At 57.3% G+C, this 21,791-nt stretch overlaps 1 protein-coding gene across 1 annotated transcript; it reads left to right on the top strand.

Moving 5' to 3' along the window:
- The first annotated feature begins 1,105 nt into the window (after nucleotides 1–1,105).
- LOC129131371 (nuclear receptor ROR-beta-like) lies at nucleotides 1,106–17,497 on the top strand. The gene is made up of 10 exons (XM_054650346.2): nucleotides 1,106–1,313; nucleotides 8,770–8,855; nucleotides 9,008–9,149; nucleotides 9,470–9,883; nucleotides 10,715–10,836; nucleotides 11,257–11,389; nucleotides 12,440–12,547; nucleotides 13,571–13,681; nucleotides 14,374–14,486; nucleotides 15,022–17,497. Exons 1-10 carry the CDS (start codon nucleotides 1,307–1,309, stop codon nucleotides 15,181–15,183), a joined length of 1,398 nt encoding a protein of 465 aa, XP_054506321.2. The 5' UTR covers nucleotides 1,106–1,306; the 3' UTR covers nucleotides 15,184–17,497.
- Nucleotides 17,498–21,791: the final 4,294 nt, after the last annotated feature.

The following is a 21,791-nucleotide window of genomic DNA, read 5'->3' as shown; positions in this document are numbered from 1 at the left end:
TTGTCCCCACGTCCATGGCTGATATGGCCGTGCCATGCTTGTGACCACGGTTGGATGCCATGCTCATGACAGATGCCTCACTCATGCTCATGGCAGATTCATGGCTGTGGTGATACCAGGTCCATGCCCATGGTGGATGCCAGATCCGTGTCTGCAGTGGGAGCAGTGCTCATGCCTATGGCAGATGCCTTCTCCACACCCATCAGGTCTGCAGGCCAGTGCCACTGTCCCCAGGCATTGCTGGGCACTGCTGAGCACTGACCCTGGCACCTGAACCCCGGCCCAGCATTGCCAGGGCCAGCTGCCTCCACCCCTGTGATGTGGCACCAGGGAGGACTCTGGTGACCTGGTGCACCACAAACCCCAGCCAGGGGACTTTGCCCTGTGCTGGCACCTCGGGCTCTGCACGGCGAGGCCTGGTCCAGAGCCAGCATCTCTGCACCTCTTAGGGCAGTGTCCCTTATCCAGGGTACAGTTCCGGGCCCCAAAACCACCTGTGCCCATCCCAGCGTGAGGGATGGGGTGGGAATGCCTCCCTGCCACCTTCAAAGCTTCCCTCTTCTTCCACGGCGCCATTCCTGACCCGCAGGGCTCCCAGCTGGGATGTGCCCCCAGATCTCATCATCTGCACCCTGGCATGGCCACTTTGGGCAGCCACAGGGGGGTCCCCGTGCTCCCCACACCCCCCGGTGCCGGGTGCTGCCCCTTCTGCAAAGACCCCCAGCCCTGTCCTGTCCTGTCCTGTCCTGCCGGGGTTTTTTGGGGTCCCTGGCGGGGACGGCGGGGCTGCACGGGCGCGAAGTGAAGCAAGGCAGCCGTGATTCAGCGGGACACGCAGCCGGCCCCGTGCCTGGGCGAGCCGGGGCAGGACGGGCACGGCTCGTCCCTCCCGGGGGCGGGCAGCCCCGGGGGCAGCTCCGAGCCGCCCCGGCCGGGCGGGGGTCGCGCAGACCCCGCTCCCGGGCGGGCTCCGGCAGCGCCCGCGCAGCGCCGAGCACCGGGCGGCGGAGCGGCGGGGATGGGGATGGAGCAGGAGGAGGAGGAGGACGAAGGGCAGGAGGTGGGGCTGGAAGTGAAACCGATTGGGGGGGGCGGGGCGGGCTCGTCATGTGAACGGCCGCATGCTCGGGCAGAAGTGGGTCACGGCGCGGCGGAGGGGCAGGTGCCAGAGCCGCCCGGTGCCGCCCGGTGCTTCCCGGTGCCGCCCGGTGCCTCCCGGTGCCGCCGCTCCCCGCCGCGCCCCGCGCCGCTCCGGAGCCCCGCGCCGCCCCATGCGCCCCCCGGCGCCCTGAGCGCGGCGGACACGATGCGAGGTGGGTCCGGGGGGCCGGGGGCTGCGGGGGGCAGCGGCACAAGTTGGTGCCGGTGGGGATCGGGGACACCGCACCAGCCTGGCCGAGGGGGACGGGCAGGACCCGACGTCAGCCCGGACGGGGATACGGGGGAGCCGCATCAGCCTCGCCGTGGGGGACGGGGGACTCGGTGTCAGCCCGGACAGTGACAAGGGGGGATCCGCATCAACTTTGCTGGAGGAGGGCGAGGGGAGCCGTGTGAGCCCCGCGGAAGGGATGGGAAGGAGCCCGCAGCGGCCCCACCGGGGACACGGGGGGACCCGCAGCAGCCCCGCTGGAACGGGACAAGGGGGGAGCCCGCAGCAGCCCCGCCGGGGCCGCTCTGCCTCCTCCAGCTCCCTTTTCGTTAGGAATAAAATTCTTGTTTATTTTGCTTTGCTTTCCGACGCCGGCTTAGACGCACTCTTAAGCTTTTCCCCGCACTAAACCCCTTAATCTCCTCTTCAATATGTTGCTCCCACCAGGGCTGGATTTATTGTAGTTTTTTCCCCCTTTTCCCCCTCCCCACGGCGTAGGGGGCAGTTTGGGAGGCTCCCGCAGGGACGGGCGAGGGGTCAGGTGCAATTTTGGGTGCCCCTTTTCCAGGGCAGGGGTGAGTTGTGCCAGCACCTGCCTGGTTTTACCCGTTACCAAAGGCAATTCCTACTTTCCACCCCTCTGCTTTGCCGAGCAGGCGGTGGGGAGGAGGAGGATGGAGGGAGGAAGGCTCCAGCGGGACAATCCGGCGGGGCCTGGTGATGGTGACGCAGCGGTGGCCGGACTCAGCTCCGTTCCAGCATGCTGGGCTGGGATTTTCATCCTCCTTTAAACCATTTTTCCATCATGCCCTGCCTTCCCCGAGCCCCGAGCCCTGCCAGGACTCCCTGGTGCCCCTCCATAGGTGTGTTTTGGGGGGTGCACGTCCTTAGGCTCATTTTGGGGAGTGGGCACCAGGACGTTCATCCCGAGCTCCTCAAATCCTCAAATCCTGCTTCCTCCCTGCGCCGCGGGTGCTGCGGCTCTGCCCCCGCCTCACTCTTGTGTAACGGTGGGGCTGGGGTGGGTGAGGAGGGCGAGGCGAGCCCCCCACATCCCCTTCCTGCCCCTCGACATCCTGGCTTTGCACCTTTACGAGGACGGAGGGAAGCATTATCGCCTGCCTAATTGCGATCACGCCTGGCTCTTACGTAGCACTTGCACAGCCAGCACCGGCTTAATTAGCAACTGGGCGAACTTTTCCTTTTTAAAAAATATTTTTTCTTTCCCCCCATGAATTGCTGGTGTCGACCCTAATTTAGGGCCGAACCCTGCTGATGTCCCACCGTTCCCCCCAGTCCGGGCGTTTTTCCCGCAGTCCCGCGTCCTCATCCCTCTCGAAGCCCAAATGCCGCATGGCGACGCCAAATTGACTCAATCTCCATTTTCCTTCCCAAAACCGCCACCGCTCTGCCCCATTTCCCCGGGGGCCCACAGCAGCTCCTCGCTCCTGTCCTTCCCTGCGCCGCGGCTGCGCCGGGGCCGGGGAAGAGGCTTTGCCTTGTATAATCCTATACGATTTCCAGCCCTCCTGCTCACTTGTTTTGCAAGCAGCGTGGCGAGGAGCGTGCGGTGGCTCGGCAGCCTTTGCGACTTGTCCTAGTGACCTAGATCTGTCATTGGAAAAAATCAGAGAGGGCGGAGGAGGAGCTTCCCTGCCCGTTTCGGCGGCGTGCACACGCTGGCGCGGCCGGCACCCACCGGGCCCTCCCGCACGACGGCCGCGCCTGTCCCGGGACCGCAGCGCGGGCACGGCCGTGCCTCCATTCCCAAAAACCGAACCTGGAGGAGAAAGCTGTGCTCTGCCTTTATGGGGGGCCAGACGGGATTTGGGATCCCCCACCCCGATAACCCCAGGGAGAGTCAGCGCCGGGAGAGGGGAGAGCAGCGATGGGGTCGGTGGTCTCTGTCCCCATCCCACAGTCCCTGTCGCTGCTCCCTGTCACGTTTAACTTTGAACTCGCGGCGGCTATTTAAAGAGCTGCTAATGTCTAAATCAGCCCGGTTTATCGGATGTGGTGAGCAGAGCTGCTCTCCTGCCTTTTTTTAGCCCCCAGGGAGATAATTCCCCCCCGGTTTAGCAGCTCTGCCGGAGGGCTTCTCCCACCGCAGCCCGGCTTGTCCCCGCCCCGGGCTGGCAGGTCCCCCCTCCCCGCAAAGGCCTCACCTTTGCCACCCTTGTGCAGCAGGCAAAGTGCAAAGGGCTGCGGGGCTGGCCTTGGCACGGCTCGGCGTGGCACGGGAGCTGCGGAACCGGAGCTGCTGAACCGGAGCGGCCCCGGGGGAGCCACATCGCCCATCCCGAGCTGCCATTTCCCTGTTGGGGGCACACACTGCACCATGGGAGAGGGAAAAGCAGCGCTTTGCTGGAGATTGGGGAGAAAGCAAAAGCTCCGTTCGCGTGCCTGCAAGGGAAGGTGGCCAGGGGTTGCCCCAGGGCAGGGTGAGAACAGCTGAGCGCTGTTCTGGCCCAAAGTTTCCAGGAAATCGTTGCTGATCACTTAGGAAAGCAGTTCTCCCTCCAGAATCCCAGCCCGGCACGGGCCGTGGTTGTGTCATCTGAATTTTCCCTGCTGCCCACTTGGCCCCGGTGTTCCTGTGCCTGGAGCCGGGGCTGTGAACACCCGGCACGGGCCTGCCTTGTTTGGGGTTCCCGGGGGTGCAGGAATAGGGATGGGATTTTTTGGCGGCCATGGCCAAAGTGTTGGGGTGCTGGGAGACCCCGAGGCACTGCAGCACTGGAGGCTGTTTAATAGCAAAGCCAACAGCAGATATAAAGGGGTGATAATTCCGTTTATTTCCTCATTTATTCCTGCCCCAACAGCAAAACACAACTGTGGACGCTGGCTGTGGGGAAGTGCAGTCACTTCTGGGGCTGGAGGCTGCTGCAGAGGATGCAGGTGCAGAGCTGGGGTTTAGGGCAGGAATGGGAAATGGGGTGGCATTGTAGGTCCCTGTGTGTGTCCCTGTGTGTGTCCCTGTGTGTCCCTATGGGTCCCTGTGGGTCCCTGTGGGTCCCTGTGGGTCCCTGTGCAGCCTGGACTCGCCCTCCTCTCCCTGCTCTGGCTGCACCAGGGGGATGCTGAGTCCCCCTGCAAGGGGAGAGGTGGTGGAGGGGAAGCATCAGAGCACCCCGGTGCCCTGGCTGGGCTGGGGGATCCAGGGGGGCTGCAGGGCTGCTGCCAACTCCCAGGGGTGCCCATCCTGCAGCATCGATGGAGCCTGGCAGAGGGATGGGGCACAGAGCTCTCTCCCAGCAGGTTCACTGGGTACCAAGCCAGGGCACTGGGGAAGCACTGGGGGGTATTTGGGGCAGGGAGGGCCCCAGAGGCACAGAGCCACCTCTGAAATACTCAGAGCTGGGATGCTGCCCCACTGCCTCCAGTAAGGACACCCCAGGGGAAGGGGTGCCCACATTCTGCCCCTGTGGGGTGACAGCTGTGCAGGCTCACCCTGGGGGACTGTGCAGGGATCTGAAGCGCACCCCAAAACAAACCCCTCCCAGGAGTCCTCACCCCACAGCCAGGGGCACCCAGCTATGCCGATGGGGAGGGGGAGGCAGCTCCAAAAATTCTCCAGCAGCAGTGGGGTCACAGCACATCCCAAGGCTTAATGGGGTGCTGAGGGTTTTGGGGTGATTCCCCCACAGCAGTGAGATCATAGGGCCGAGGGGAGGGACAGGGGGAGGATGAGGATGAGGATGGGGCCACCTTCCTCCCTGCACCACAGAGAGGGGTCCAGCGCCCATGGCTGCACCCTGCAGGGCCTGCCTTGTTTTGTTTTGGGGTGCAAGAGATGCCCGCCCTTGGGGCGGAGGCGATGGAGGGGAGGGTGTGCCCGGCCCATTCCTGCTCGGGGAGGGCGGCTCTGGCTCTGCCGAAACCATGGAGGAGCCTCCAGCACGGGCAGGGGGAGCAGTGCTGGCCTGGAGGGGACACACACGGCCAGGTCTGGGGGGTGACAGGCGACCAGGGACACACCTGTGCCCCTCGCCTGCAGCTGCAGCTCAGGGTGGCAAATGGGTGCTCTCAGCTGGAGGTATCACCCCAAAACACCCCAAAATTCCCGCTCCCGGGGGCGGGAGGTCGGTGTGAGCCCAGCCCGGCGCGGGAGCGGCCGCGGGCCCGCAAGGGTTAAGGGCCGTGGTTACACAAGCGGCGTGGCCACGGGCAGAAAGTGTGTCAGTGGGACAGGAGGGACAGGAGGGCTGCACCGCCGCACCGGGGGCATCGCCCCGCACGGCCGGGACCGGGGCCGCACCGGGCCGCTTACATAAGGGCCGGCCGGTGGCAGCGGGCCGGGAGTTGGGCAAGAAGTGTTTACAGTGGGAGGAGAGCAAATACCACCGCCGGGACATTTTAATTGCCGGCTGGAGATCATTATTACTTATTTTTTTTAACCCTTTCGTTGTTTCTTTTATCCTGATTCCCTGTTTTAGCCCCATCGGGCCCGGGGTGGAGGTTCCCTGCTGCCTCCCCCGGCTCAGCCCCTCCTAAATGTCCCCCCCCGTTCGCACGGTTGGGGTGGGAGGAGATGCTAAATTCTCCAGTGGGGAAACTGAGGCACAGGGTGGGGTGGTTGGGGTGGAGGAATATCCGGGATTTGGGGTCTACTGAGATGTTTTCCCTGATCACAGTGAGATTTGGGGGATGCCGGAGCTGCCGTGGCCACCCCACCCACACCCACCTTCCTTCCCATCCCTCTGGATTTGCCCCCGGGGTGTTTTTGGGGTCGCGGGGCAGATGGGGAATGGTCCGGCCGCCTCGGGGGTCCCTGGCCGCGGCACGAGGGGACACTGAAGGAGCAGACTCGGTGATTCAGCCGGGTTTCCAATCAGAGCAGCAATTAACCGTGCCGGGCTGTAATTGCCATCGCCAGGTTACGGCCGTATCTCCACGTCAGTTATTTGGGGCGAGCGTCTTAGAGCGGGTCAGGTGCCAGCGGCGGGCACGGCCGGGTAATTAGCAGGATGGTAATTAGAGCCCCAAAAGGCTGCGGGCACACGGCGGGCGGTCGGGGCTTGTCCTTCATCAGGACAGCGTCATCATCATCATCATCACCCTCAGCTCCAGCCCCGGGGGGCTCTTGTGGGGCGGGATTTGGCCACCGGCACACGAAGCCTTTGGGGTCGTTGGGGTTTTTGGGGCTCCGCTGGGGCTGCCGGGCCGCGCTCAGCCCCGGTGTTTGCCGGTAATTCCGGGGACCGGAGTATCGGCCGCGGGCGTGAGGGCGCGGCGGGCGCGATGCATCACCCGCGCTGCCGGCGGCTGCAATTAACGTTGCATAACGAGCCCGACGCCGCTTCCTGCCGGGGGTGGCACCCCCTCCCTGTGCCCCCCGCCGTGCCACCACCTCGCTCCCATCCCGGACAGGGCTCGGGCAGGGTGGTGGGGAGCAGAGCGGTCCCTGCGGTCCGGCAGAGTGGCGGGAGATGGCAGCGGGATCCGCGGAATTGGGGGTGTTTTGGTCATGGGAGCTGGGGGGTGGTTTGGGGGTGACCACGAGTGGCCCTTCTGGTGCCTCCGTGCCGCTGTGAAAGGCGCTGCGGTGTCGGTGCAGCTGCGGGGGATGTGAGGATGCCCTGGACATCCCTGCCCTGCCCACCGCGGGGAAACCAGCTCTGCTCAGGCTCAAAGCACGGCAGGGGCGTAGGCAGAGGATGTGGGGAGGGGCAGGGATGGGATGTGACTCCCTCGAGTCGGGGGACAACACACAGCCCTGGGGAAGCTGCCCGGGGGAGGAGGGGTGAGCCCCAAAACCAGCTGGTGCATGTGGGGCACTGGGTTAATCAGTGAGTCAAAGGATGCAGGAGGGATCTGTTCCTCCACTTATGCCTGGAATGGGAGTGGATCCTTCCCCAGAGCCGGGGAGAGCAAACCTGCCCTGGGGGATGCAGTGGTGGCATCCCTGGGGGTACCAAGGGCATCCCTGGGGGTACCAACAGCATCCCTGAGGGTACCAAGGGCATCCCTGGGGGTACCAACAGCATCCCCGGGGGTACCAAGGGCATCCCTGGGGTTACCTATGGCATCCCTGAGGGAACCAAGGGCATCCCTGGGGGTACCAACAGCATCCCCGGGGGGTACCTATGGCATCCCTGGGGTATTGAGCATCCCTGGGGGTACCAACAGCATCCCTGTGATATTGAGCATCCCTGGGGAGGTACCAACAGCAGCCCTGGGGTACCAATAGCATCCCTGGGGACACAAAAGCCATCCCTGGGGGGGTACAAACAGCATTCCTGGGGGTACCCATAGCATCCCTGGGGTACCAACAGCATCCCTGGGGGTACCAATGGCTCCCATGAGGGACAGAGAGAATCCCTAGGAGGGACCAAGGCCATCCCTGGGGTACTGAGCATCCCTGGGGGACCGATGGCACCTCGGCTGCCCCTCTGCCCAGTGAGGCCTCACTGCCCGTCCCAGCCTCCCCCAAGCATTAAGGGACCCCAGGACCCTGCCAGGTACAGGTGGCACTGGCTGAGCACTGGGGCTGTCACTCACAGAGGTGGCCCTACAGAGCACAGCTCTCCAGCAGAGCCACCGATGGCTCCCAGGGGAGAGGAGAGGCAGAAGGGAATTACCCGAGCGCGGGGATTTGCACAGGCCCAGGAGATTGGAAATAACCATAATCTGGCCCTGGGGGTTATTTTGGCGCGGCGGTGCCTGCCCAGCACCCTCGAGAGCGCCGCCAGGCCGAGCCCGGCCGGGGCTGCGGGGGCTGCAGCGGGGATTAGAGGGTGCAGAGATGCCGGGAGGCACGTACAGCCCCGGGGGTGCCGAGCATCCCCCCCGCGGGGCGGGAGGGCAGAGCCGGCCCAGATCTGGGGCAGCTGGAAAATGAGGAGGACGAAGCCTATTAGCAGCTCAGTGCCAGCGAAGCAGAAGCGGGAGGGAAGCGGATTTGTGGGGGGAAGGGGCCGGGACCTTGAGCTGGGGGTGGCTATATCGGTCCTGGGTTCAAAGGAGCTGCTGGGGGGCATGGGGGGGCCCAGAGCCTCTGCTTGGGGCACACCTCCAGCAGCAGAGCATTTGCAGGGATGGGATGGTCCCTGTGCCGAGGCTGTCCCTGTCCTGGTGCACACAATGGTTGAAAAATAAAGGCAGTGATTCCAAAACAGGGTCCCGGCCAGGCTGGGGCAGAAACCTTCCAAGGGCTTTCCTACCCTGGCTCTTGCTGCTGCGGGATGGGGGTTCCCCACACCCTGTGTGAACCTTTTAGGGACCTCTCTGAGGTGCAAGAACCCTTGTGGGTCTGTGGGAAGGGCTGAGCTGCCGCTGGGTCCAGCTCTCGTGCCTCAGTTTCCCCAGGCGCTGAGCCAGCCCGCAGCCATCCCTCTCCTCCCTCTCAGCAGTGACCATCATTAACCCCGTGGTTTCCCCCCTTTCCCCATCCACCGCAGCCCAAATCGAGGTGATCCCGTGCAAGATCTGCGGAGACAAATCCTCAGGGATCCACTACGGTGTCATCACCTGCGAAGGCTGCAAGGTGAGCCCGGGGAGGCCGGCTGCGGGCAGGGGGCGGCCCTGCCTTCCAGCGGCCGCTTCTCAACTCCTCCCATCCCATCCCATCCCATCCCATCCCATCCCATCCCATCCCATCCCATCCCATCCCATCCCATCCCATCCCATCCCGGGCAGGGTTTCTTTCGGAGGAGCCAGCAGAACAATGCCAGCTACTCGTGCTCCCGGCAAAGGAACTGCCTGATCGACCGCACCAACCGCAACCGCTGCCAGCACTGCCGCCTGCAGAAATGCCTGGCACTGGGCATGTCCCGCGACGGTGAGTCCTGCCCCGGGTCCCCAGGGGTCCCCTGCTCCTCCTCGGAGCGTGTCAGGCACTCAGGATGAAGCTGCTGCCCCCGCAGGGCCAGCCCGGTGCGAGGAGGGTTTGGGAAGCAAGAAACGCTTTTGTGTTTTCGGGGGGAAAATCGAAATCGGTTCTGTTTGGTTTGACCCAGGGCTTGTCTGGGATGGGGGGGGGTGCATCCAGGGGGGTCCCAGCCCCCAGCCCAGGCGCTCCCAGGGCAGCCAGGGCGTTTCCCAGGGCAGCGGCTTTGCGTGAAGCTGCCCTGACGCGGCCGCCTCTCCCCCCCGGGGCAGCGGTGAAGTTCGGCCGCATGTCCAAGAAGCAGCGGGACAGCCTCTACGCCGAGGTGCAGAAGCACCAGCAGAGCCAGGAGCAGAGCGGCGGCGCCAAGGACGAGCCCGAGGCCCTGAGCCGCGTCTACACCACGAGCGTCAGCAGCGGCCTCTCGGACCTGGACGACATCTCCACGCTGTCCGACGGGCTCCTCTTCGACTTCCCCCTGACCCCTGATGGCAGCAGCACCTACTACAACCTGGACCTGCTGGCCTCGGCACAGCCCTCGCCCGACCAGTCCAGCCTGGACGTGGCTGATGCCACGCTCATCAAGCAGGAATCTCTCTACGAGCTGATGCTGGAGCCGGCGCTGTTGGCACACGGGGCGCTGGAGGGTGCCCAGCTGCCCCCTGACATCTCTGTCCTGGAGATTGGTGAGTGCCAGGGCAGGGCAGGGCAAGTGTGGGGGGTGTGTGGCCACGAGGATGAGTCAGTGAGTCAAAGGATGCAGGAGGGAGGGATCCATCCCTCCACTTACACTTGGAATGGGAGTGAGTCCTTCCCCAGAGCCAAACCTGCCCGGGGGGATACAGTGATGGCATCCCTGGGGGTACCCAGGGCATCCCTGGGGTGCATCCCTGCTGCCACCCCAGCACCTTGCAGGACACACCCAGCCCTGGGGACACACACCCGGTCTAGGGGAAGGTGTCCTTGCCCACAGCAGGGGGTTGGAATGAGATTTAAGATGAAGAAGTGGATGGGATTTAAGCTTCCAACCCAAACCATTCTGAGCACCCCTGAGATATTGAGCATCCCTGGGTAGAACAATAACATCCCTGGGGGTACCAATAACACACCTGGGGGTAGCAGTAGCAGTCCTAGGGTATTGAGCATCCCAGGTGGCACCAATAACATCCCTGGGGGTGCCAGTAGCATCCCTAGGGTATTGAGCATCCCTGGGTATAACAATAGCATCCCTGGGGGTACCAAGAGCATCCCTGGGATATTGAGCATCCCAGGGGAAGAGCCCAGCCTCAGCTCTTGGAGCAGCCCCGAGGCTCCCTGTGGAGCTCAGCACACCCTAGGTCTGTGGCACATCCCTTGCTTGCTTTGGGCTCAGCCCCTGCTGCCCCATCTGTCCTCGCACCCTGTGGCACCCTGTGAGAGCCCCACCACCCCTCCAGCCCTCAGCCCAGCAGCCCCAGAGGCCAGGACAGGGTTGGGGGGCCCAGGTCTCAGCTCCTGCTGTCCCCCCTCCCCTGCAGACCGGGTGGCCCAGAACGTGGTGAAGTCCCACCTGGAGACGTGCCAGTACACAACGGAGGAGCTGAAGCGCCTGGCGTGGAGCCTCTACTCCCCCGAGGAGGTCCGTGCCCTGCAGAGCAAGGTGAGTGCCACTGCCACAGCCCCTGGCACAGCCACTGTCCCCTGGGGCTCTGCTGGCTGAGGAGGGCTCTGTCAGTGCTTGGGAGCTGCCCAGAGGGGGAGTTTGCTGTGACAGCTCCCACCCCAGGTGTCCCAATGCCACCATCCCCCGTGGATGGCACAGCCCTGCCCTGGCGTGACAGAGCTCATCTTTGCTCTGGGGGTGACAGAGCTGGGGTGCCAGCACTCCCTGAGAGTGTCCCCTGTGCATGGCACAGCACTGGGGTCTCATCGCTGTCCTGGGGTTGACAGAGCAGGGGTGTCAGCTCTGAGAGTGTCCCCCATGGATGGCACAGCACTGGGGTCTCATTCCTGCCCTGGGGGTGACAGAGCTGGGGTGCAGGGGTGCCAGCACTCCCTGAGAGTGTCCCCTGTGGCACAGAGCTGCGAGGCCATGTGGCAGCAGTGCTCGCTGCAGATCTCCAACGCCATCCAGTACGTGGTGGAGTTTGCCAAGCGCATCGACGGCTTCATGGAGCTCTGCCAGAACGACCAGATCATCCTCCTGAAAGCCGGTAAGGGGGGAGCCCCCCTGGCCCCCTGCCACCCCCTGCGTGTCCCCACTGTCCCCTGCCACCCCCAACCCCTCTCCTGAGCGGCAGCCGTGGGGCCAGAAGCAAATCCCATCTTTTCTCTTGGCTGGTGCTTTTCTTTTTGGGGGTCCCCCCCCCCCCCGGCTGCCCCAGTTCTCCCAGTGCTGGGGGAGCAGGTGCTGGGCTGGGAGGAGCTGCAGGCCACATCCATGATGGTGAAGGGGGGCACGTGGCGAGTGCCTGCCTTGGGCACAGGCTTTTCTCCACGGCCGCCCTCATCCAAATGTCACCCAGAAACTGGGATGGAAACGAGAACAGAAGGTTTTCCTCTGGGAGAAGGGGTGCCAAACTCAAACAGGAGCAGGGAGGATTGAGAGAAAAGGATTGGCCTCTTCTCCCAGCAAGAGACTGGGAAGAGGAGGATGATGGCAGCGCACACCCACGTCCCCCACCCTTCCATCTGCCCAAGCTGGCAATGCCGTGCCCAGGCCAGGGAGCTGAATGTGCAAAATCCCCAAAACACTGGGACAACCTCATAGTTTCTAATCTGTCAGAGCTGGGGAGCTGAGATTAGCACCCAGCCCTGGGGACACATGCCAGCATCCCAGCAGGGTGCTGTACCCCAAAGCCAGAGCTGGCTGTGCCTGAAGCGCTGGAGTTTAACTCATTCTTTCATTTCTTCCTTCCATTTTCTTTTTATTTATTTTGTTTTCACCCTTTCCTCTCTCTCGGTGCTCCACCACGACCTCGGTCTCTCTGTGCCTGGCTGCCAATGACTGGATAATATTTCCCTTTGGTGAAATATTGTGGTCACAATTGGACACCTAAAAAAAAAACCTAACCAATCCCAAAAACCCAAACTGGATTTGTTGAAATACCCATTCTGCTCTTGGGAATGAACAATCTGGACCTCAAACGTGCACTGGGGGCTTTCCTCTTTCTTACATTTGGTCCTGGGGTGACGGAAACCCCCCTGACCTTCCCCACCCTGCCCTGCCCTGCCCTCGTCTGCGCTCTCTCTGCCTACATCAGGTTGCCTCGAGGTGCTCCTGATCCGCATGATCCGCGCCTTCAACCCCCTGAACAACACCATCCTCTTCGAGGGCAAGTTCGGTGGCATGCAGATGTTCAAATCTCTCGGTAAGGGCTCCTGCTGCCCCTCCCTTGGGGCTCTCTTTCTCCTTCTTCTTCACCTCCTTCCTTCTCCATCTTCCTCCTTCTCCATCTTCCTCCTTCTTCCTTCTCCTCCTTCTTTCTCTCCTTCTTCTCCTTTCTTTCTTTCTTTTTCTTTCTTTCTTTCTTTCTTTCTTTCTTTCTTTCTTTCTTTCTTTCTTTCTTTCTTTCTTTCTTTCTTTCTTTCTTTCTTTCTTTCTTTCTTTCTTTCTTTCTTTCTTTCTTTCTTTCTTTCTTTCTTTCTTTCTTTCTTTCTTTCTTTCTTTCTTTCTTTCTTTCTTTCTTTCTTTCTTTCCTTCCTTCCTTCCTTCCTTCCTTCCTTCCTTCCTTCCTTCCTTCCTTCCTTCCTTCCTTCCTTCCTTCCTTCCTTCCTTCCTTCCTTCCTTCCTTCCTTCCTTCCTTCCTTCCTTCCTTCCTTCCTTCCTTCCTTCCTTCCTTCCTTCCTTCCTTCCTTCCTTCCTTCCTTCCTTCCTTCCTTCCTTCCTTCCTTCCTTCCTTCCTTCCTTCCTTCCTTCCTTCCTTCCTTCCTTCCTTCCTTCCTTCCTTCCTTCCTTCCTTCCTTCCTTCCTTCCTTCCTTCCTTCCTTCCTTCCTTCCTTCCTTCCTTCCTTCCTTCCTTCCTTCCTTCCTTCCTTCCTTCCTTCCTTCCTTCCTTCCTTCCTTCCTTCCTTCCTTCCTTCCTTCCTTCCTTCCTTCCTTCCTTCCTTCCTTCCTTCCTTCCTTCCTTCCTTCCCTCTCTTCCTCTCTCCTTCTTTCTCCTTCTTCTCCTCCTCTTCCTCCCCCTATCCTCTCTTTTCCCTGTCCCTCTCCCTCTGGAACCCAGACAAGGCTGGAATTTGCCAGGTGAGTGTCCAGGACCCCCCTCCCCACCCATCTCCTCTCCCAAAACCTTTCCAAGCTCCGGGTGCCGCTGGGCTCTGCTGCTGGGTGGGCAGAGCAGTGACAGTGACAGTGACAGTGACAATGAGGTGTCCCTGCTGTCCCCTCCCAGGCTGTGACGACCTCATCGGTGCCGTCTTCGAGCTGGGCAGGACCCTGTGCCGCCTGCAGCTGTCGGACGAGGAGCTCGCCCTCTTCACTGCTGCTGTCCTGCTCTCCCCAGGTACTGGGGGGCTCCAAATCTGGGGGTGTCCTGTGGGGAGAGCTGCCCCCAGAAACCTTCCTTGGTGGGTGATTTCAGTTATTCCTGGGAAAGGAACTTGGGGGGAAAATGCATCTGCCAAATTTCCTTGGTGGGAAGAGGAACCTGTCACCCATGGTGGGGTGGGGAGCTGAGAGAGGAGCCAAGTGTCCCCAAAACCATCCTGGGGAGCAGGAAAGGTTAAAAGAGCCACTGCTCTGTGCCTGGGTGGGACCCTTGGTGACTCTGGCCATGTGGTGGCTCTGACCCTGTGATTGTGGGACATGGATTAGCCTCTAATAGTGATAGTGTTCTAATAGTTAGCTTCTAATTGTGATAGCATGATTTATAACATATATTATATGTTATAAGTAAAACATATATTTAAAACTATATTATATTATATTATATTATATTATATTATATTATATTATATTATATTATTACATTGCATTACTTTACATTACATTATATTATATTACATTATATTATATTATATTATATTATATTATATTATATTATATTATATTACATTATATTACATTATATTATACATATATTATATTTACTAAAAATAAAATAAAAGTTCTTAAAACACCTCTCTGTTGCCCCATCTCTAAGTCAGAAAAGAACCCAATCCAGCAAGTGGTGACTCTGTCCTTCCTCTCCTGCAGACCGCCCATGGCTGACCGAGTCCAAGAAGGTGCAGAAGCTCCAGGACAAGATCTATGTGGCCCTGCAGCACGAGATCCAGAAGAAACACTCCGCTGAGGACAAGCTCTCGAAGGTAGGGGCACAGCAAACCCAGCCAGGGGTGCAGGGGGTGTCTGAGCTGGGGGATGTGGCTGGGCCAGGGCTCATAAGCCACACACATTTTGGAGAGAGAGACCCCAAACCTGTCAGAGGAGGAGAAGAATTTCTCCTCCCAAGGGCTGTGAATCTCCCTGGTGGTGCAGGCAGTGCTGCTGAACCTGGCAGTGCACCAGGAAATGGGGGTGGTTGTTTTAGGAGAAAGAGCCATTTTGGGAATGCTTTGCCCTGCACAGGGCTGGGGTGGGGAGGAGCCCCCAGTGTGGAAAGATGAGGGTTTGGGGTGAGGCCAGGTTGCTGCCAGGCTGCCCAAAGGTGGGCAGTGTGCTGGTGCCCCAGTGCCAGGTTTGATCCCCAAACCCATCCCCTGTGCCCAGGGAAGGGGGAACAGCAGTGCAGGGGACACCGAGTGGTCCCCAAACACCCCTGCTTGTCCCCAAGGGGGGGGAGAGCAGCATCAGGGCCACCACACACAGCATCCCAGTGGTCACCAGCTCCTTCTCTCCCTGCAGATGGTTTCCAAGCTGCCCCTGATGAAGACCATTTGCAACCTGCACTTGGACAAGCTGGAATTTTTCCGTCTCCTGCACCCGGAGACTGCCATGAACTTCCCCCCCCTCTACAAGGAGGTTTTCAACTCTGAGCTTCAGTACAGCGACCCCCGGGAGAGCTAAGGCCAGGAGCCAGCGGCCCCCTTGGAGTTCCCCAAAATTTGGAGACAAACTGCACTTCAGAGGTTTGGGGCAATTTATTTAAATCAAATAATCAAAGGCAAGAGAAACCCCCGGGGTGGCTGCGGTGCCTCCCTGGCCCCGTCTCCTCGCTGTGGATTGCAATAGCTCTTGAATGTAAAGCACCTTGAAGGAAAAAGCAAATGGACTTTGCCATACCAGTGAAATGAATGTGAAATCTCTGCTTGGGAGAGGAGATGCTCCTGGCAGTGGTGAGGGACAGGCTGCTCCTGGTGACACGGGAGGAGGGAGTGCCCTTCCCGCTGTCCCAGCTGCACTCTCCACCTCCCATTTTTATTTCTTTGTTTTTTTAATTATTATTTTTATTTTATTGTGTTTTTTTTAACCCGAACACCAGGCATGGGATAAAGAAGGGGCGATGCTGACTCGGCTGGGTCGGGTTGGGGCTGCAGCTGAGGAGAGGGAAAGGACAGAGCCTTTGCTTTATTTCATCTCCCACGGGTGCAGCGGGACCCCGGGAGCTTGGCCAGGAAAGGTCTGGCTGTGGCTGGCGGGGGACTCAGCACAGGATTTTCCTGTGGGGGAAGCTGCTTTGAGGGAAAAGATGCTCAGTGCAGCAGGGGAAAAGTTTTGCAGGGTCTCCATGCCCTGCATCACAGCATTTTCCCAAATTCCCAGCCAGCTCCTTGGCCAGCTGGGCGACCACCTGAATTTGTGGAGCTGGTTCAGCAGGTTCACCTGCCTCGTGCCACCTCTGTGCATCCCAGAAGCTTTTCCAGGCCCGTGGGACTTAAGCCAGAGCCCAAATCCTGGCCATCCCACCCCAGAGGCACCCGTGGCCACTGAGGGGCTCCAGGGCTGTCCCTGTCCCCGTGGTGGCCGCAGCAGTGGTGGCTCTCTGGGTGCTGCTGCTGCTGTGTGTAGTTCTCTTATCAATCCCATTAAAACTGCCCCAAGGTTCAGCACCCAGAGCAAGGTTTGTGACCCTTTCTCCATCCCATCCCCAGGTTCCCCTTTCCCACACCACACACAGGAGCCCAGGTGTGGCTGCAGGTTGAGTTGGACCCAGGCTTTGCCCTCAATGAGCTCCTTAGAACTGTTATTTTGGGAGTTGCTCTTGAGTTTGCAGGATTTAGGAGCTTTTGAGGGGGAGAAACTGTCTGTTGGAGCCAAGGAAAGTGAAAGGTCCTTATTCCCTTCGAGGAATAAGGCTGGTTGGAAGGAATGTGGTGTTTGGGACCTGATGCTCCTTTTGGGAGGCTCAAAAGGGGACGAAGGAAGGATTGGTGGGATGATGCTGTTCTCGGCCACGGCAGCAGGGGATGCTTGAGAGACTCGGTGGCTCTGCAGATGGATTTTTCCGTCCCTGCTCCTGCTCCCACTGCAGCAAATTCCAAAAAACTACGAGGGAAAAACCTGCTCCGAGGCAGCCCCAGTTTCTGCTGACAAAGGGCTAAAATCCCAAGCTCCTTTCCTGCTTTGTGCTGATTCCTCGTGCACCCAACCCCATCCTCGGGCAGCTCGGACCATCCCCGAGCAGGAGCCAAAACCTTTGGATCCACAACTGCACCCTTCAAACCAAACAAGCAGCTTTCTAAGCAACGTGAGGGATATTCCTGCTTTTGCTAAAACACCTCCTAGGGAAGACCATGGACCAACCTTGACGAGGGAAGACTCTCCCATGGGATTTCTGCTCGGCTCCAAGGCAGAGGGAATTCAGGAGCGCGTTCCTCCCCGGCAGCCGCTGCGTGGCTTTGCTGACCATATCCCAGCAGCAAACTCCCACGGCTTTGCTGACCACATCCCAGCAGCTTCTGGGAGCAGATTGGAGCCTGCCAGCCTTGGCTCCCTCTCTGTTGGAGCCAGGTCTCTGGGAAAAGGCTGCCAGCCCTCAGCCCACAGCCCCACGCGACGTCCAGTGCCAATGTGCTGCTGTCCAGCGCAGCGTCCACAGCGTGGGGATGTGCCCGGCTCCTCTCCTGCCCTCTCCAAAGCTTGGACAGAAGAGAGAAGTCAGTGCTGCCTTTTATGTCCAGAGGGTTGTGCCTTTTTTTTTGTTTTTTTGGAAGCATCATTTCCGACAGCACCGTTCACTTCCCGGGAAAAGCAGCCCCAGAACGTGACTGAGCTCGGAGGGAACAGCCCGTGGGGGGTTGGGAACGTTTGGGGAAAAAAACAGAAATTTAAAAAAAAAAAAAAAAGCACACACCCTTCTTGTTGCCCTCAGTATTCGTCAGCCAACCCAACACACAGCAATGGTGAATGCCACCGACTTCATTTCATCCGGCAAAGAACCCAGGAAAGCACCTTAATTTGGGAACATCAGAGCCCGTGGGGAGAGATTCTGGATTATTCTGAGCAATAAGAGCCCCCCCCGTGGGAACCTAGGGAAGACTGGAAGTATTAAACACGTGTAACTCAACCTGCCAAACTGCAGGAACCTGCACTTTTCAGTTCTCTTCAGAGGAACCGACTTGATTCGATGATTTTTTGGGAGGGGATATAAAAGTGATTTGGTGTCGATTTGGTGATTCCTGGCCTGGGATGGGTGCCATGCCTGGAAAGGGATGGCAGGGGTGGAAAGGGATGGCAGGGGTGGAAAGGGATGGCAGGGGTGGAAAGGGATGGCAAGGGATGGCAGCCCCTGCTTGGGGTTGGCCAGGGCTGTGCCAAGGTTCCTCACCCCTGCTGGGCCACCCAGAGCTCGGAGCTCGCAGGGAAATGACAAAGCCTGGGCAGAAATGCCCAAAAAAGGGAGATTTCCCTCTCCCCTGTGGCCAGTGGGGAGGGGGCCCAGGAGCCCTGAGCCCCCCATGGCTCTGGTGCTCCAGAGATGTTCCCACCCCAACATGGGATGTTCCTTTCCAACAGCCCTGGGCCGCCAGCTGTGGCTCCTTTCCAGACCAAGATTAATTTAGTGTTTGTTTGTCTGCTCTGGCAGTGTAGCTGAGTGTCCATTTCCACCCACAGAACCCTCACACTGTGTATAAAGATGGATCAAAAATATATATAATATATATTCTTGTGAATGTTGGTGCAAAAGAGAAAAATATATAAAGTTTTGGTCGGCTTTATGTTATTTTTTATCTCTATGAATGAAAGGAAGAAATGGAAAACCTTTTATTTCCATTTGCCACCCCTCCACACATTACCTACCTGTAGATACCAACAGGTTTTATGGAAATGTTTTACTTTTTAGATTTAGGAAAATGCTTCTGTTCTCATTGAATGTTCTGTCTTGTAAGATTGTAATTTCTATTTTTTTAAAGAAAAGAAAATAACTAAATAAAATTTCCTCTTTCAGACCAGTCAGCTTAGGAAGGGAGGGCAGGGGAGGGAGAAACGTTTATTTAAGGACAAAAACTGTTGTTGGAATTTTTCATAACATTAAATAAAAAGTAATATAATGTATGGATGACAACCTTTTTACTGAGGTGTGTTCTATAGGTACAGAGATGTATATTGCACAAAATTTACAGGAAGAAAAATAAAGTCTGTTTCACAAGGTTAAAAAAATATATATATAATGCTGGAAATAATGATTTGAAATTTTAGCAAAGAAGGAGAGTGGAAGTGAATCCCTCAAAGTGATGGGAAAAGCTTTAATTTCCTCCATGGGTTAAGAAGTTTGAATTTCCATGGGTTAAAATGCTTTAACTTCTTCCATGGGTTAAAGACTGAGCTGTACCAGAATCCCAGATTGGTTTGGGTTGGAAGGGACCTCAAAGCTCATCCAGTGCCACCCCTGCCATGGCAGGGACACCTCCCACTGTCCCAGGCTGCTCCCAGCCCTGTCCAGCCTGGCCTTGGGCACTGCCAGGGATGCAGGGGCAGCCCCAGCTGCCCTGGGCACCCTGGGCCAGGGCCTGCCCACCCTGCCAGGGAACAATTCCTGATTGCCAAGATCCCATCCATCCTGTTCAGGATTTGGACATAAAGGCAGATTTCAGGCATTGGGAGGTGTTCTTGCTTCACTTAATGCACAGCAAAGCTGAGGGACAGGGACTGCACCTGGCAGTGCCAGGGACACATTTTGGGACAGGAGAGTGGACACAGGTCTGGGGGGATGGTGCATCTGTGGGGAGGAATCAGGGACAGCCAAGGAGCATTTGGGAATAATTTCCAAACAGTTCCCAGTCCTAGGAAAGAAAGAATACCTCAGATATACCAGGGCATTATACATGGATGTTCATGGATGTCCTGGATTTAACAAGGATGCCAGGTACTAATCTCTGCTCTGGGACAGGGACAGGAGCCCAGCAAGGGCTGGAGCTGGGCCAGGCCTTGGCATGGAGCTCAGGGCAAGGTTCTGCCCACCGAGGCTGCTGGGCACTGCCCAGGCTCCCCAGGGAATGGTGCCAAGGCTGCCAGAGCTCCAGGAGCCTTTGGACACAGAATTCACAGAATTCACAGAATTCCAGAATCACTGGGTTGGGAGAGACCTCCAAGATCATTGAGTCCAGCCCAGCCCCAGCACCTCAACTGAGCCCTGGCACCCAGTGCCACATCCAGGCTTTGTTAAACACCCCCAGGGATGGGGACTCCACCACCTCCCCGGGCAGCCATTCCAGAGCTTTATCACCTTTCTGTAAAAAACTTTTTCCTGCTACCCAACCTGTATTTCCCTTGGCACAGTTGAGGCTGTGTGCTCTGGTTCTGTCAGTTCCTGGAGAAAGAGCCCAGCCCCAGCTGAGCACAGGCACCTTTCAGGAGCTGCAGAGAGTGATGAGGGCAGCCCTGAGTCTCCTTTTCTCCAGGCTGAGCATCCCCAGCTCCCTCAGTTGTTCCTCACAGGGTTTGTGCTCCCAGCCCCTCACTGACAGAGCCCTCAGGGCTGCTCAGGGTGGGGTTGTTGGGGTGGCTGGGCAGGGACAGGGGCTGCACTGATCATCCCTGAGGGTCCCTGCTAACTCAGAATATTCCAGGACTCTTTGAATCTCTGCTCTGGGTGCACACGGGGCAAAGGGATCACTGGGTGTGAAGACACATCCTCATTTCCTTCTGCTTCCCCTGTGAACCTCACCTGGATGCCCATTCCCCGCTGGACAGATCAGAGCTGTGTCCCCAGCACACAGCTGGGCTGGCCAGGAGCTGTGGAGAAGGTGGAAATAACAAAAAGAATCCTTGGAGCAGCAGGGTCAGGCAATGCCAGCTCCCAGTGCTGCCCTGAGCCATTCCCAGGGGACAACACAGCTCCTCCTCCTCCTTCCCACCCATCTGGGGCTCAGATATTGCAGGATAAACCCTGGGCAAAGCTTGGGAAGGCTTTGGGAAAGCTTGGAGAGGTGTTGGGAAAGGCCATCATCTACTTTGAGGGCTCCCTGGGGTGTCCAGGGAATATATATATATATATATATATATATATATATATATATAATGTATAATATATAATATAATATACTATAAATATATAATATATAAAATATATAATATCTGATATATTATATAATATATATTATATACATATATCTTATATATGATACATAATACATAATACATTATATAATATATAATATATATTATATAATATATAATATATAATATATAATATATAATATATAATATATAATATATAATATATAATATATATAATACATAATATATTATATATTATGTATTATGTATTATGTATTATATATTATATATATGTGAGAGCTCCAGATCCTTGGATTGCTGCACAGTGACATTTTGGTTTTCATTTTAAAAATATTTGTCTTTTTTTTTTCCCAAAAAATCCTGTTTCTTTGCTGTATTTCGAGAAAATAAAATAATAAAGCAAAGCATGGCTTTAAACAAAAAAAATGTTTAGGGAAAATATCTCCAAGGGAGAAGCTGGGAATTGCCAAGGAGGTTCCCGAGCTGAAGTCGGGGGTCAGGAGGGAGGGGATCCCATGGGACAGGAGTTTGGGGTGGCCCTGGCGCTGTCCCCCAGTAACGCTCCCTGTTTTACTGGTCCAGCAGCACTGGATTTACTGGGGCCGAGTGACCTCTGCTGGTTCACACCCAAAATCCTCCCTGCGTGTCGAGGATCCGGATGGATTTCAGGGCAGCTCGGGGGGATTTGGGGAAATTTTGGGGCCAGTTTGCACAGGGATGAGCCTGACCCGCTCCCTGGAGCTGGCAGTGACAGAGAGCACGGCCCCAGCGCTTGGAAATGTCTTTTTAAGTCCAGCTGGGGTTTTACACACCCGAATTAATAGGATTTGCAGAGCTGAGAGCTTGGAGAGGGATCCCTGCTATATTAAGGAGCCTAATGTGGTGAAAATAAGGACTTAAGGAGCTCTAGAAGTGCTCAGGCTGGAAGGGACCAGAAAAAAAATTAAATAAACAAAATAAAATTCCTCTTTTAGACCAGGCAGCTTAAGAAGGGAGGGCAGGGGAGGAAGAAATACTAATTTAAGGACAAAACTGTTGTTGGAATTTTTCATAACATTAAACAAAAAGTAATATAATGTATGGATGACAACTTTTTTACTGAGGTGCATTCTGTTGGTACATTGTTGTATATTGCACAAAATTTGCAGGAAGAAAAATAGAGTCTGTTTTATGAAGTAAAAAAAGTAAAAAAAAAAAAGTAAAGTAAAAAACCC

This window comes from Agelaius phoeniceus, chromosome 29 (genome assembly GCF_051311805.1).
Source record: "Agelaius phoeniceus isolate bAgePho1 chromosome 29, bAgePho1.hap1, whole genome shotgun sequence".
In the NCBI taxonomy this organism is placed as follows: domain Eukaryota; kingdom Metazoa; phylum Chordata; class Aves; order Passeriformes; family Icteridae; genus Agelaius; species Agelaius phoeniceus.
Note: the sequence above shows the minus strand (reverse complement) of the source record. Positions and strands in the feature narration are given on the sequence as shown.